At 44.5% G+C, this 17,294-nt stretch overlaps 1 protein-coding gene across 24 annotated transcripts in view; it reads left to right on the forward strand.

The window, feature by feature from the left end:
• Positions 1 to 17,294, forward strand: part of mtTFB2 (mitochondrial transcription factor B2) — a 124,616-nt gene that overhangs the window by 91,136 nt on the left and 16,186 nt on the right. For 23 of the 24 annotated variants that reach the window (XM_075882561.1, XM_075882551.1, XM_075882555.1 and 20 more), the window contains 2 exons: positions 2,332 to 2,480; positions 8,303 to 8,395. In XM_075882561.1, coding sequence (XP_075738676.1) covers positions 2,332 to 2,480; positions 8,303 to 8,395 — 242 coding nt within the window. The remainder of the gene's footprint in view (positions 1 to 2,331; positions 2,481 to 8,302; positions 8,396 to 17,294) is intronic. The other variant, XM_075882564.1, reaches the window with a different exon arrangement.

Here is a 17,294-nt window from a genome sequence, read left to right on the forward strand (position 1 = left end):
CAGTTGAAATTATGATATCCTCCAGTAATTTGGCACCTCGTGGCTGCAGTAAAACCTCGTTAAGATCTTTATTACACCCTCCCTCAGGCCGAGTAGATGATCTGTGTGTCGGAAGGTATAGACAGAGTAGCAGCGGTTCAATTTTAAAATACTGCCGGTGTGTCGAGTGAACAGTGTTTAGAGCTCCTTTACTTTTATCTTAACTGGACCTATGTGACGTAGAATGGGAACACTGTGAGACAAAAGAACAGGCTATGTATAGGTTTCTGCATAGCCCCATACTTGAGTGCCCTGTTTTTAGCAAAACGTAATAAGATGCTTGATGTGATTGCGGTTTTTAGATTTGTAAACGACTATCTGATCGCTGCCAATAATGATCATAACAATTTTGACGGGGTTGTTACAGAAACTCTAACCATGTTCTTGACAGTGTTATCTCCTCTGGTGTTGACGCATGAAGCACCAAATGACAATTTTATAAGATTCCTGGACCTTGGGCTGTATTTTTCACCAGCAGGAGTATGCTGGAGATATGAACTGGAGGAAATAAACCGGTTCTTCCATTCACGTCCGCTCACTGAAAATTGGTAAAGCGTGCGGGGATAAATTCCTGTTTTCAAAATTCACTGATGAAGTCGTGCCACCACAAGCATTGATGCAAGCTTGTGGGCTCAAGCTAAACTTTTGTTGAACTCTAGTTATTTCTTGTGCCTGTTAACCACTGTTGCTGAAAATATAAAGAGGAAAAGAAGGGCAAACGTCAGAGACCAGGCAGCCGGCGCTAAGGCAGCCAAGGTTGCTGTAGTGTCCTACATGCATGCCATTTCGCATAACTTGCGAAGGATAGCGAGAAAGGCTGGTGCGGATGTAGTGTTTTCTCCTCCTGAACAATTACAAAGAATGTGCAAAAAGGTTAATGCAGACAGTAGCGAGAAACGGGATTGTAAAATCAAGCACCGGAAAAAATTCGTTAATTGTTGTCGGGGTGTTGTCTATTGCACTCCTTTGACTTGTGATTGCGTCTAAATTCGCCAATCTGGAAGGTATGTGAACTGAAAACTTAGGACAACGTAGAAAAAGCTGTATCTGGTTCTTTGGCCCTTTACTGTCAGAGGTATGGTTGCGTTCCTGTGTTTCAAAACACTCATATTCTCTATAGGGCCTGTGACAGAACTACTTGAGAAATATTTGAAGCCTATGAAATTCACAATATGAAAGAAAAAAGTGTGATGGTGGCTTCCATAGCTTTATCAGCTAAAGAAAAGAAGTATCTAGGATATTCACTTTGAAGTTGGCAAGTGCAATATGTCACAATCGGTGATGACGCGTGCATGAGCTGTGCTGCATGATCTTTCCCAAGTTTTATTGCTCTACTGTTATTGTATAAATAGCATGTGTGATCGCAAATAAAGCATTAGTTGCAAGTTACCGCTGTGTGTGTGTGTGTCTCTCTCTTTTTGTGTCCTTGTCGTAGTGCGCTATACCCATATAAATGATGAACCCCAACCAACTAGTCCAGCAACGTGCCTTAGCAAATTTGTTTTAATAACGTTGATTGTCATCGAGTTTGCTGCGCTCCAAGATGATAATTTTTATAGTACTATGTTAGCTTTAATCATGACATCCTCAGCACCTTTTGTAACTACAAGAATTGTGTTGTCGTCCGCATATATAATAAATTTTACATCATGATCAATGCTCACTAACTCATTAATATAAATACAAAAAAGCAACAAACCCAAGATGCTTCCCTGTGGTACTCCTGCAACAAGTGGTTTCACATTGGAATGTAATTATTAATAACCTCTTTTTGCATGCGGTTCTGAAGGTAAATTACGAAACCGTACGAGAAGGAAGGAATCAAATTTTCTGCGCATGACTCGTGATTGAAGTGCCTGAGGACTCTTCACGTGTTTTTTGGTGGTTGTTGATCTTTTGCTGACTTTAGGCTGTTCATTTGTTTGTCGTGCGCGAAAGGTATGTTGGCTGGCTTGGTGGCAGTGCCAGTGTGCATGCTCCTTCCTTAAGACAAGCAGTGATCGTATCACTGTTTGTCCTTAGAGGGGTTATGGTCACCCCGATTTCACTGTCATCAAATAATGCACGTTCAGTGTAGAAGTATTTTGCACTGCATAGTTGATGTTGTTACTGTGGTGTCTCCAGCGAGGCACTCTGGAGGGCAAATTGGTTCATTGCTGTTTTTAAGCTTCACAAAAGGACCGCGGCACGAGTAAGAACTGTTCGATAGTGTTTTCTAACTCGGGTCGTGGTCCTTTCGCGCACTCTCAGAATGCCAGTTGTCTCATCGTTGAGAGAGCAGGGCCCTTGCAGCTCCCGAGGCCGTGCTGGTGGCGAGCCTCTCCCGAGTGCGCGAGGTGGGCTTCCTGCGCTACGTGCTGCACCAGCTACCCATGGGGACCTCCCTGTTTGCCTTGGGTCGGCTGGCCTTCCTGCTGTTTCTCAGCCACATCGAGGCTGCGGTGAGTGGGCCATCACTCGTAGCAGCTTCTGCAAAGACCTTCAACAGTGCCAGCTGTTTCTGAGCCATTGGGGGGCAGTGTCGCTTGCTTTTGGTGTCCGTCATTGCTGTCACGTAAAAAACAAAGGAAGCAGACTTCATGCATTGAAGGGACACTAAAGTCAAACAATAATTTACGTCAGAGTGAAAGCTCAGCGGATGGCAACATTTAAAACGACAATATTATCAACAACAGTGCCCCACTTACCGAGAAGTTATGGTAAATGCACGAGAACACAAGCGCCGCAGTAGGACATTTTCAAAATGATCCCGATGACATCAAACGGACCGCCTACAATAGCAGGATGCATTTGAAACAAAAGCATCTGCAATCTCGAAGGCAGTGGCGGGAAATTGATCTATGGCCATTGTTGCTGCTGTGACTTCCACTGCTTTCGGTCTGCTGCTACTAGCGCAGTAAACCCAGGCAACGTTGTGCACGGCAACAGTGACGTGAGTCGGTCTGGTCAGTTCGCTTCTTGAGGTGGGCAATTTGAAGTGCGCTAACTCAATGCAGAGCACTAAAATGTGATTTTATTTCAAAATATGCCCTTCCTTGGCATAAAAGTAACACTGCGAGGTTTCTAGACCATCAATTCAACAATCAACGTCGACTTAATGGTTGACTTTAGTGTCCCTTTAAGCAAACACAGGTATTCTGCATCGTTGATGACTATCCTCTCACAGAGCCATTCCAATGCTTAAAAGTTCCTTGAAAAAACAGGCGTTCTGTTGTGCAAGGAGTCGCATCAACAGATGAATATTGCTTGTAGAATCGCAGAGGGTGTCACACTCTGTGCATAGATTAATGAGCGGGTGAGTAAGCCTGGCCGCTCAGTATAAATGGCTCAGCACAATTCATAATCATCATCACTGTCTGCCACAGCATCGGCAAATTTTCCAGCTACAAGTTCTGCTGCTTGGCTTGTAGTGCCGGCTGTCTTCACTATTGTGTAATACATGCAGATTCTTGCAATTTTTTTAGCAACAAGCCCATCGTTGCTAAACACAATAACAAGAATGGAACCCACTCCAATCATCAGACTGTTTAGATCTGGCCTCCATTCTTGTTAGCAAGGTGTAGAAGTCAAGACAAACGATTATTTAATGTTTCTTGTTTTCACGTATCCGTGGCTCTCAAATAGATAAGCCAAGATAAGCCTTTACCACTGGCCACTCATATGAGCAGGAGTGGCTGAGATGCGCAAGCTGTGACCACCAGGGTGGTGCTGAATGTACCGTGAAAATTGTACATCTGTTCTTCACATGTGGCCCTCACTGCATTGCTGTCTTTAACTGCCAAAAAGAATCAGTTTGTGCAGCGCTAAACATTTAGAACACACTTGGAAATGCACATTTAAACTGTAACGCAAAGGCTAAGCCCAATTTTACATTAATGCAGGATTCAAGTGAAGTAGTGGGGCTGCTGAGCCTTGAATGCACTTGTACACTAGTGTTCAAAAGTTCAGGAGCATTTATTTATTTTAATTAAATAGGTGTGTTACTCTGTGTTGTATAATGGTTCATCATCAATAAACTCATGACACACAGGATCGTAACGGCCACTGGATGTTCATTTTGCATGGGTTAGGGAGCTGAAGATATGTCATTGTTGGAAAGTCTCTCACCTCCGTGTGGCCTCCGAGGTCTCCCGTGCTGGCCATTCTCTCTCCCTCTCGTTATTGTCAGCGTGCAAAGGGGCAGTACAGGCACTGAAAAAACACAAAATAAAACAGAATGCTTCTTTGCCCTCGAGGTGGCAAAGATTACTCAAGTCCGTTTTCTGCTTTCTGTGGGGTCTTGAGTGTTTCATGAGTACTTCCACGTGGAATGCATCTTTGACTCTCAGGCGATGTGGCGAAACTCCCCCTGCACCACTCTATTGCAGTCAAGCAAGGTAACCAACACGAATTTTATTTTTTTCGTGCTCGTCGTGCGTGCCTGCTCCTCAGGAGCGCTGCGTGGAACACCCCCCTGTCCGGCCATGGCTTATACAGACTTTCTTCAGGCGAAATGGGGAGAGGGGGGCTGTGGCATTCATATCTTTGGCGTTTCAATGTAGCGCCATACTCAAAAAGCCATAACCGGTCTGCATTGTGTTGAAATTTCGGATCGTCACAAGTACAATGAGGAAGTTCAGTTCAGCATTCTGCATCAATTTAGCACAGTAGTTTTTGGTAACCTTAATTGTTCTGATATCACCCGTGCACTCATTTGATGGTTGCAGGTCAAAGGATTCATGTCCCCTTTTTGCCGTTCAAGGTCATCTTGACTGTTGTCCCTCCCAAAGCAACTTGTGTCATTCACAAACATTTGATCAACCAATTGCATCTTTCTCATGAGCAGTCTAGACCATCTCGTGGGTCAGACTCGGAGTTCTACTCAGTTTGAAGCAGAACGCTGCTTTAACCAGCAATATATGTGGAGATAATGAGACACCTTAAAAGGAGATAATGAGGCACCTGAAATGATGAGGCACTTAAAACTTGGCCTATGCGTAACCAAGGGCTTCGAGAACACCTGTGCACTGCTAGCAGGTACCCTACCACCCAACCAGTGCTTTGACATCTCCTTCCTTTACTATGTTTTGGCAGCAGATAAATCAGTCCTACTAGTATTTCTTGGACAATCCCTGTAACATGGTGTGGCACATGTTTAAATACTACGCTATTCCAACACCATATGTGCGCTTACACACATGTGACACACTATAAAATGTAATTGTTGATGGTAATAATGTCTGTGAATTTCGGTACAGCTGTTTGTCAGTAGTTTCCAAGCATGCACCTGCCATGCAACCTGCATTGCTCAACAACTGAAGCAGTACAGCACAGCATAAATGCCACATGCACACCTATGCAACTGACTCCTTGTGCAATAGAATGCTTGTTAAAGGGATACTGAGGAACTATCTCGCCGCTGAAGTTTTCAGCCAAACTGAATGGTAGGGTGATGAATTTGATAAGTGCAACCTTCATTTGCGAGGGAGACTAGCTGAAAACCAACAATTTCATTGACTTTTCGTGAACTGCCATGTGTAGTAATCACAACGTGAACCAAAAGAGATTTAGTGTAATGTTGCCGCAAAAGGAATGCACCAACAGTGCTGGCTGAGGAGCACCCCCTAATCGCTTGGCTCCCCCTGCAGTGCCTAGAACCGCTGCCCTGTAGCACCGACAGTGCTCCCGTGTGGGCTGGAGCTCCTGAAAAGTGGGGCATGTCTTTGGAGAAGAGTGGAGAAGCAGCCGTAAAGGAAAATGTGCGCCCTGCATTCCTGCATTCGTCGTAGCGACTTTGTGCACAATGACAATCCTTCAAAGATAGTCAACTGCTCCAAAATGTGAGGGGGGCGAGGATATGATGCCATACCAAGTGTTCAGGAACCTGGGTAGCCTTCTGTCTTTCCAGTTGTCTCTTTTTTCTTTCTAGTACTTTCTTTCTCTCTTGCTTGCTTCTTTTTTGAATTTTTATACGTGGTTTGGTGTTTCCCTAATTATAGTACATACCTGCCATGTCTCCCGGATTACACGGGGACTCCCAGGTTTTGAACGTTTCTTCCGGTTGTACGAGCTGCAGGAAAATCTTTCGGAAATCTAGTTTTGTCCCACGCGTCCAGTGCTTTGTCTGGCCACTTGAGCAAGGTGGTCTGGCCACATAGTAAAAACAATTTTTCTTTTCTTTTTAACGATGGTAACAAGGTTCAACTCGCTTCATTGTACGTTTTCGAGATGCGAAAATAGCATAAGAACATGTGGCCTGACAAGTAAAAGCAGCAAAATCGCGCATGGCTGTGCAGTTTTTGAAGGTCACACACATTAGGGAAAAAAAGAAAGAAAAACTTTTGTTGTAGTAGAGGGAGGGCAGTGACCCCGTGGTACAGGTGATACTTTTGCTGGCTGTTGAATGTTCCAGCATTCCAGGAAGTCATGGTGGCATATTTTGAATTGCTGGTACCGCAGCACATGCGAGAGAGAAAAAACAAAGGAGAGTAAGGAGGGAGCCAACACCTCTGACAGGAGTGCTTGCTTGACATGACATGGCTGGGCGAGCGCGCGTTTGCAAACGCGTGCACGGAGAAATGCGCGCTCCTCTTTGTGGCTGTTTTATCGTACAGATGCACCCACGCCCTTAGGCAGGTGAATGGTGTGGGTGCGGCTGTTAACCTTTGGGGTGGGGGAAATCGCATCGTGGAGCGCATAGTCAGTCCTTTACATTGACATAACAGGGAGTGGCGCGGCGACTCGGGCGAACAGGGCAGGGGGGCGACGACAGACCTTTGCTCTCCCCCACCTGTACCCAAAAAGGGAACTGCCCATGCCTGTGCCCACTCCTCACCACACACTTTCTGAACCTTATCCTTTAGGCGTCCCCTTTCCCCTCTCCCTCCAGGAGCTAAGCTGAGCCGTGCTTTTGTAAGGGTTCATCAAACCTAATGGCAGGGTTTTTTTAAGCCGCTCGCTACGATTATTTAGCTGGTCTAAACTTTTTACTTTTTTCTCTTTTTATAATCCGACCGTTTTCTCCTCTCACTGTGTCTCTTATCGCCATACCTTTAATCGAACGCTGCTCCCCTATATCTTTACCGTCTTCCTGCAACATTCTATTTTTTTTTTTTCAGTTTTTTTTTCACTGAACCCCAAGGGCTGCCAAAAAGAGTGTCCGTTTTCCTTTATTATGCATCTGGGCTACGAGCAGAGAAGGCCGAGCTGTGGAAAGGCGAGTGGTCGGCAGACATGTATTGTGGTCCCTTCCCCGACGAAATAACTCGTAAGCAAGCGAGGACAGGCCTTGCACGCGAAGCGATGTTATCGCATGTGCTCTTCACGCAACCATGACTGCCAGGTTGTTGCACGTAAAACAGACGATGCATAAGCGATGGTATCAGTTTGGACTCTGTACAGATCAGCGACGACCGCAAAATTCCACCGACAGTGTTCATATAATTGCTATTGCAATATCCCCCCCCCCTCAGTCAACATATTGTATACTCTCCCCCCCCCCCCCCCTTATGGAGTAGATCTCCCGGATTGGTTTTTCCAAACTTTGCAGGTATGATAGTAGCACTTGACCTCTGTGCTTGCTCAATACACTGGAGCTGGCTATGGTATACGTAGTCCTGCCTGCGTTACGCCAAGTGACAATGACAGCATAAGGTGCACCACACTTAATCTTAGCTTTTTGCCAATCTGATTTTTGTTCGGTGTCCCTTTTTGAAGCAGGTTGCAAGCCCTTGTGTGGCTCAGTAGCCAACACTATGCCTGCATTCAACTCTGCTGCAAAAGTGGATTTACTTCTAAATCCCTTGTGCAGTATAGCTGTGATGGGCTCTCGGGGAATTTGCGGCAATGAATGGTATTTACCCCAAAGCCGGCTGTTCCAATAATGAGCCCATAAAGACGCCCCTGTGCAGCAAGAGTGTGGGAGCAGCGGGGACAGTTACAATGAAGAATAAAAAGAAACAAATACTCGTTCATTTAGGACCTGCATTCAGTTGTAAGGTTTCACTCTTATGATGATATCATGATGACATGAAAACAAACGCATGCTTGCTTATATATGCATTTGTGTGCAAACAACAAGCATGATCTGGTGTGCTGAACCTCCTTAAGTAGTACCTATATCCTCTGGGGGTCCTTTTGCATATGATTTGTGACTATTTTAACCCTAAAATTGGTTGCCAACAAGAAATGTCAACACATGTTTGATGGGGTGGCACATTTTATGAAGCCACACATTTTGCCTGTCGTCTCAACATTGACCAATAGTGCATGCATTCTGATGCAGCACATCACGGCATCCCGAGGCATTAACTTCAGGCACTATCGAGATGTCAGCATTCTCTATCAGCTCTTCTTTCATGTTGATGTGCTTGGCCAGGTGAGCTGCTTTGTGTTTCTTTCAACTTTGATGTCTCTCAAAAAAGTAGCGGTTTGGGTGAACGGGGTTTCACTTTCTCGTAAGGTGGGGCAGCGCTGACCAGAACACAGCTTCGTCCTACTTTGATCAAATTGGCCTTACATGCAATACGTGTGCCTTGTGCTGTGCGAAAAAATAGTGTTTATTCAAATTGTTGCTCGTGTGATTGCAAAGGTAGACCGTTAGCTGCACTACTCCATGCTGAATTAATGCGGCGATGTGGGCGAGTTGGTTTGCTGGTTTGCTATCATGTTCGGGTAAACTGCATGCTTCGAAAATGCTCGCTACAAAAAAGTCGGCCCCACCTCTTTCTTACATGCAGTGTTCAGATATAGCGAGAAACCATGCTCTCATGCGCAATACTATGCTTATTCTACCAGAATGTTCAAGCAGCTTTTTTGTTTGTAGAGTCAATTCTGTAACTAGTTTTTTTTTTTTTCTATCAAGGATATTTTTTTTTGCCTGTTCTTCACTCAGTCATGGATGGGCACTGTTACTGCCACTGATCAATAGTGCTGTCCTCAAATTCTGGGAATGTCATTTTTATAGTAGTGACATCTACTTTGTTGCCATGCTCTATTGTATTGAGGTCATGCCTGTCTCCAGTGGAAGCATTTTTAGTGTTTTCGAATTGGCTGATAAGTGTGTATGCTCAATGTGTGTGATGGTATTAACTTGAGACGTAACTTAGACAATACTGGAACATACAAACTTGATGATCAGATAACCAACGACCATTGACTGTGCTCATCATTATCGTTGCTGTAGGAGCAAGGTTTCTGTGTTAGATGCATCGACTTTGAGTGTTTTTTTTTTTGCCGGGCACAACCGTACTTATTTCAATCTTTGTCAATTCGACTGCTTTGTTCTTTACTGTGACTACCGTAGAGTTTCACACAATACCTGGAGAGAAATCTGGTGCTGCGATAGTGTACCTCCATGGGAATTATGAGAACTACAAGCTTCAGATTAGATAGGGTTAGCTAGCGAGCTGTCTACAGACATTTTTCTACAGTTTCAGTTGCGTTTTTGCTGCGTGGGGAGTGGGCTGCAGTGAAAAGGGCTGAAGCAGTGCCTTTGTTCTTTGAAGAGGCAGAAGACTACTAGATCTGATTTGCTGCGACGTTGGAGCTTTACGAGTCGTATTTGACGACTCAAGCGAAGCGTCGTCCACTCACCGCTGCACATAGATGTAGCGTCTTATGCCAGTGCAGGATATTTCATCGAGTTCATGTTTTTTCGCGAGTGCATCGAGCCTAAGCTCACTTCAAATTGACTGTAAAACGATTGCAAAGCTATGTAGACGCACCACTACCCTCTGCTGACTTGACTTCACAACAAAACCAGAGGTGCGTTGGGGACAGACCACTTAGACAGATGCATTGCAGAAGACGAAACCATAAGTGTTTCTCGCTTAATACTGTATTGCTATTTTCATAAATAGATAATGCGCACTTTTGAGTGAAAAACAAGCATGTTTGTTTTCAAGTGTTGTAAAAAATAATTAATTAAATTTTGATGCCAAATCCGGAACACAATGGCAGAGCGATGCATACCCTGATGGTTAAATTTGCCCAGATATCACTTTTGCTGCTTCGTCACGAAAAATGTTTGCAATAAAGTTTGTATGCAAATAAGCGAAGCAAGTTTCAAATAAATATAGGTTCATATGACCTTGTTTTACACTAGCAAAAGAAGCATCACGAATATCAAGAACGTAATCCATCTGAAGCGGATCCGAAGCCTATACATCCCATAATTCCTATGGGGGTTGCTGCTGACAGAGCCCGCAGACACTAGCACCAGATTCCCCTATATGTATTATTGTATGAAACTTTATGGTGACAACCATGGGACATATGGCGGAAGTACTTATCCATTCGTACACACTCAAGCCTCATTATATGAAACACCAGTATAACAAAGTATTGGTTATAACGAATTAAGTAAAAAATAGTCTTGCAACAAATACAGTGTTATAAACATTTATAACAAATTTGCAGATATAATGAACTTGTAAGGTGCCACTTTGTTATAATGAGCTTTGAGTGTACTAACTTTTATCAAACTGTGAACAAGACTAGCAGCACAAAGATACCAACACCATTCAGGATTATTGAACAAGCCGCAGGACAAGAAGGGAAACCAGAGTAAGTACTCCTGCCAAATAAGGCAAGACCAACAATGACAAGGCCAGCAGACACCAATGACATCTGCTGTGTCATCCGCAACAGTTGTGCTCCAGCAGCCCAGAGAGAAGCCAACTTCTCATTGATTAATCTTAGAGGACCCAATTTGAAACAGTTATGACAGGATTATTGCCTACAACTGAAACCTCGACAAGCTACATCATGTCAACATTTCCTTGGGGGACTCTGCTAGGACATGGCATGACAATAGTCAATCCTCTGTGCCAGCTTCTCAAACAGCTTTGTAGCCGCCGGCTAGTCTTCAAGGAAATGGCCAAAGTTTTTCTTGAAGCCTGCATATATATGTAAGCAATAAAAGTGTTGCAATATTTACAGAACAGATGACCAATCTTTTCCTTCGCGCCAGCACAGAGATGTAGGGGGAAAAGAAAGTAATTTTTCTCTGGTGTGAAACCAATTTATTTATTTATTTATTAGAATATCCTCAGGGCCCGTAGGGCATTGAAGATCGTCTTAGATTTTATTGCTGGGGGCAGCGATTGAGAATATTCTGGAAATGCACAGCCGCACAAAAGAAGCACCGCTCACCTCTGGAATACTAACAAATACAAGGGCTCTGTTCTGACGACTAGCATGGATCCATAAGTGTCGCTGTGCATGAAGATGATTGCCATATGTTCCGATCATCTCAGCCTCATGTGGATTAGTGAGGAAATACAGCAGTCACTGGGTGTCCCTGGAGAGCAACACTCAATTGTAAGTCATGTGTGACCCTGTTGTCTGCCAGCTCTACGCTCCGGGAAAGACTGGCGTTTAGCATGCCCTTCTACCACCGCGAGAAAGCTGGCCATATGTATGCCCGGCTGCCAGTACCATGATGGGGCAATGTGGTCTCGTTGTTAACGTGCCATCTCTAAGGCTGCCATTGAATTGAGACTTCCGTTAGACTGTGGCCAGGATGCTATCCGTTGCCTCAGCACCAGTAAGCCTATATCCAGAAAACTAAGAGCAGCAATTGTGGAAGTGCAGTAGCTGTTCGTTGCTGTGCCTAATATTGTTGACAGCTGCCGATAAGTGAAAAATCGCATCGAAGTTTCAACATGCAATAATAGCTCTGAAGACAAAATTTTACAGTGAGCATTCAAGATCCAGGCAGTCGCATACAGTATGGTGAAGATGGGGGATCGTGCAAGTTGAGTATAAGTGTTGTATTTTTGATAGATCAAGTTATTGAAGATGTTAGAGTAAAGGTGAGGTTACCAAGTCAATACAGTTTATTATGCAGTGGGCCTCCCTAATGCTTGTGCACTGAAAAAACAATGTGCTGAAAAAAGACACAAACTATGCATCTAACCGATGAAGGTTGTCAAATTCTGTTACAGTTGTCCATTGCTAAACCTATTCTCAGAGATTCACCGAAGGAAAACAGGCATGAAGTTTTGGTGTACTCTGATTGGTATCGCAGTGTCAAATTTTTTTTTTGCACTGTGTTTTCTAAAAGTTTTTATTATCACGCGGGAAGTATACTATGGAGTGCATACTAAGCAGTGTCCAAATGACAGACTACACCAGCACAGCTGCAACGGGAGAAATGGGCTTTCGCCAGGAAGGTTCCTAGCAGTGAATTGCAAAGGTGCTCCTAAACTGTATAGCTGTGTCACTATCTGCAAGTTTAACATTCAGCTCACACATGAAATGAAACAAGCAGTAGCTATAGCAGCTGGTGGGTGAGCTCTCCATCAATTTCTGTGTCGGAAAGGAAATCACTTTTCTTGGAGCATGTGCACAATGAGTTTTCATGCATGTTTAAGGTGGGTGGGAAGAATACAGAATACAAGTTTACCATCTCCCTTTCTTTACGCCTGTGTCGTGTTTCCTTATTATATATACATGCTGCACTGATGGCTACTGCTGGTCCTGATGACAAAACTGCTGTTACAATTTCTTTCACTGGTGTCAGGAAGTACATTGCTATTCGATCTGGCAGTTGACGAATGATTTGTTGAAGGCATTAGTTGAACTATGAATGCATTGAACACTGTGACAATTAAATAAATCACTTCATGGGTAGTAGGATTAGACTTTCTCATAATTGAGGCGAGTTATAATAAACATTATGAAAAAGTCAAATATTTGCTATTTTGCAATACGATGCCAGAGGAGTTATACCAGTCGAAGTTTTGGTGTTAGTGAAATACAGTAGTATAGAACCATGATTGGAAGTTACAAAATGATCAGCTCAGTTGTATTGTGTTGCCTCCAACACTTGTACTATGAGGCATTTTTTATGAGGCTGCAAGATAGGAAATGCATATTCAAGTTTGATGCAGATTCAAGTTTAATGAAAGTATTGTATACGATGAGTCTACTAACTGTGGGCAAAGGAAGTGTGAGTGATCGTCTCATGAAACCTGTTGATTTAGAGACGCCTTCACTAAGTGACATGACGTGCTTGGACCAGCTTAGAATACTTGTTAATCCTACGCTGAAAGCATCATGATATATTCCACTTGTGATTGCGTTTAATGGTTTAGTGTGTATGGGAAGTGTAGGTGAAATTGTTTGCAGGACATGGGCATAAACTTACATTTTGATACATTTAACTGCACCAGGGAGGTCGAGCACAAATTTCGGATTAAGGTTAAATAAACCTGCGACAGTGTGTGATCATTAATAGAAAAGATGCGGCAGCAGAGAATGGAGGAAGTTCACACATTAAAGTTGGGAACAGAAGCAGGTAATGAACGGAGCTTTGTGGGACTCCTGAGATAATGTTAATACCAGCAGCCTTGATGATAGTATGTACTGCAAGTGAACTGTTAGAACTCAGTGAATTCATGTCAATATCAATCGATTGACTGAAAGGCAAGAACGTATACTAATGAGACACCGGTAGGGAACATGGTCAAAAGCTTTAGAACAGTCTAAGTAAATGACATTAGTTACAAAGGATGAATCTAGGTTTATTTGCAAGCCTTGAATTCAGTAAGTTCAGAGTCTCATGAATAGGTAAACCAAAATACATCTTGGTTTGAGAAGAAGGCATTGTCCACCGCGGTGGAATAATGGCTAGGGTGCCCGGCTGCTGACCCGAAGGTCGTGGGTTTTATCCCGGTCGTGGCGGTCACATTTCAGTGCAGGCGAAATAATAGAGGCCTGTGTACTGTGCGATGTCAATGCACATTAAAGAACCTATAGGTGGCCCGAATTTCTGAAGCCCTCCTCTATGGCGTCTCATAATCATATTGTGGTTTTGGCACTGAGGAGGTTCTTGGAAAGTTCGGATCATACAGAGTAAGTTACGTCGGTTGCAACAGCATATGCAAAACAATGGCGAGGCTGCTTGTATGTTTAGAACTACACTTTATGGAAACATGGATAAAAATGAGCATGCACACATACACAGCAAATAAAGCAAACAAACACATCACAGCAGTGATTTTTTTTCATCAAAATTATCATCATCATTCACAAAAAATTCATCATCATCAATCATCATGATTGATGATGAGTGAGGCGAAGTGTCCGTCAGCCCGTCCATGCTTCTGTCCGTCCGTTCGTTCTTGCTTCCATCTGTCCACACAACCATTCGTGCGTCAATCCATGCGTTCATTCGTGAGTCGGTTCATCCGTTTGTCCGTTCATTCAAGCGTCCATCCATCCGTCTGTTCGTCTGCTAGTCTGTTTGTCCGTACGTCCATTTATGGGTCCATGTAGTGAACACTTCAAGTACCGCCATCTCTCATCTCGCAACTCCTGTGGCAAATACCCCCTCTAGAGTAGGTATGGGCCACCGGTGGCTACGTATGTAAGTACATACATACATACATACATACATACATACATACATACATACATACATACATACATACATACATACATACATACATACATACATACATACATACATACATACATACGGAGGAGGAGGAGGAGGAGGAGGAGCGACAGACCCATGCCATAAGGAGCTTCGCCCCTAAAAGAACTAACGTCAGTCTCCGATGAGTGTAGTGTCTTAGCAGAAACTGAGGGTGAAACAGGCTCACCCCTTTGGGAGTCGAGCTCATTAGGTGATGTGGAGATGTGGCACAGAGACGAAGGATGCAAGCTGGCTTGAAAAGGTGGCCAATGGGTTGCAGAGGTTGCCAAAGGACCTGAAGCCTTGGTGGTGTGTTGCAGACAGGGAACGTCGGTGGCCATGTTTAGCTCGTCGCAACAACGTCTTAGACGTCAACACTCGGGCCCCGTCACTCGATGCCGTCTGTCTGCACTTTGCCCCTCCTCTTTTAGAGGAGTCACATCTGCATAAACTTGGCCAGCAGCCAAACTCTCTCGCTTGACATTATTCGCATGACTATGCCTGTGACCTCGGTTGCCGCGATAAACATGAAGCGGCTGCCGCTACCCCTTCTTCATGGCACTCGCGATCATGCTCCTTCAGTAGAGCAGTTGAAAAGCAATCCTACTCCTTCCTCATACATGCATGGCCTCTAAAGCACCACTCATTCTCAATGGAACGGCCCATACTTGTGAAGCTGTTCTCCATTTCGTCAGGCTCTGCAAGACTGCTTTCTTGGTTGCCTACCTCTCTGCCATCCTCTATCCGAGCTCCATTAAAGGTACCGCAAGGCTCAAGCCTTGCAGGAATCCAATTCACTCCAGCGAGCACTGCTATAAGAGCAAACATTACTGCATGACTTACCCTTCTGTTTTTCCAACTGCGTCTTTTTGACCATAGCGAGTTCAAGTTCCCGCTCAAGTTCTCGCCTTTCTAATACGAGCTTTTGCCTCTTAATCCTAAGCTCTGATTCAAGCTGCATTGTCCTAGCCTTTAATTCTTATTCGAACTGCTTTTTCTGGTAATGTTCAAGGCTAAGAGCCTTTACCATTTCGAGCTGTTCCTTCTTTGTCCTTCGTTCTGCAGCCCTTTCTCCTCGCTCTATTCGCTCCTCATACCAGGCTTTAAATTTCGCTTCCTTTAGACCTGTTCTGTCTGCTGCCTTCAGTATTTCCCATGGGCTCATCATTTCTTTAACTATTAGACATCCACCTGAAAAACCAATGGCTTTGTCTTGTCGCTGCAGACACCAATTGGTGATGTAGAGTTCTTTTTATGCTTTCAATGAGCTCGTTGAGGCTGATCTTCTGAGGTCACGAATGATGACAAAGCAATTTGTTTTTTAAACAACACACAAGACTTGAATAAACAAAGTGAAAACTATATACATAAAAATACACATTTAACAAGAGGTTAAATGGACATGGTAAAACACTTCTGTCGGGTCACCAAACTGAAGCTCAAGACCTTTATTCATGAAGGATAGTGCTGACGCAGCGGAGTGGTAAGCATTGTGAGTTCTATCTCACCAAGACACGAAGACTAAATTCATGGAGCTGACGCGAGTTGACTGGTTATGGCAAGGAGGTGCTGGCTGCTGCGCGACGCATCGAGAAACCAGGGGCCACCTGGCCAGGCAGCCGGACGCACGGCTCGGGCCTGTAGCTCGACTGCTGCTGCTATGTTGCCTGATGGCACTGAAGTCCGCAGATCCTGGACATAAGTTTGCGTACAGTGGCTCCGGCCTTGCTGCACAGGAATGCGACGGCAGTAGGTTCTGGCTGTCTGAAGCTCTGGAGACTCGGGTACCCAGCCTGACGGCCTGTCTTCAATGCTCGGTCCAGTGACCACACTCACTCACCACGTCCTCTTCAAACACCTCAGGATCCTCCTTGAACTCTGGCCCTTTCTTGCTATCCTGATTGTCGACTGCTAGACCAGTGTGTTGACATGTGATCGGCCCTCTTTTCTTTTATATTTTTAACGTTGCTCGACCCGCCCTCATGCGCAGTGCTCGTGTGAGCAGAATCGCACATGCACTTTCTCATGTCTTGCCATTCGTGACATGCACGTTTCAAAGGCGAACACTTCAAAAGCACGCCACACTCATTACAGGGGCATAAAACCCCAGATATTATTATTATTAAAAAGGAATTGTTGTCCAGATGCTTTGGCAAGTGGGAGTAAATTATATGTTCAATAAGTGTGCATGCGAAACATGTTATAGAGTTCTGACAATGATTACATGGTCGGAGCCACATTCTGCCATTGGATGGCCTATCTCGAGAACAAATGTTGGTCTGCTTGCGGCTTTTAGTATCTGAACATGTATTTCTCACTTCTAGTTAACTTAGCTCCTCCCACCAATCTGATTACTTGGCTGTTGTCTCAAAGCTATTGTACAATATGCCAACATTGTCCTATAAAGGAGATTTATTGAGCAGAAAGGTTGTTGCTTGGAAGGCTTGGAAGGCGATGCACCAGCCGCAATTTCCGAGCTCGAGCCACTGCCGCACGCTCGACGCTGCTGCCTCTGCGCCGGAGTACTTCCTCTTCTTTACAATGGCCCCCCGGAGAAAAAAAGGAGCCATCCTGGTGACTTCGTCCTGTGCAGGCGGCGTTGAACCGTGGTACTGCTTGAGCCTCTGGACGTGTACAACCTCGCGGTTGCGACGTCGCAAGTCTGATGGTGGCGTAAGAGGCTCAATGAGGTAGTTTACTGGCGAAGTTTGTTCGAGAATATGATATGGCCCATCGTACTTTGGCAGAAGTTTGGAAGAAAGCCCAGGTGTGCGATGCGGCACTGACAGCCACACAAGAGCACCCGGAAGAAAAACGGGAGTTGAGGTCTGGGCATCATGAATGGCTTTTT

Source organism: Rhipicephalus microplus, unplaced genomic scaffold (genome assembly GCF_043290135.1).
Source record: "Rhipicephalus microplus isolate Deutch F79 unplaced genomic scaffold, USDA_Rmic scaffold_12, whole genome shotgun sequence".
NCBI lineage: Eukaryota > Metazoa > Arthropoda > Arachnida > Ixodida > Ixodidae > Rhipicephalus > Rhipicephalus microplus.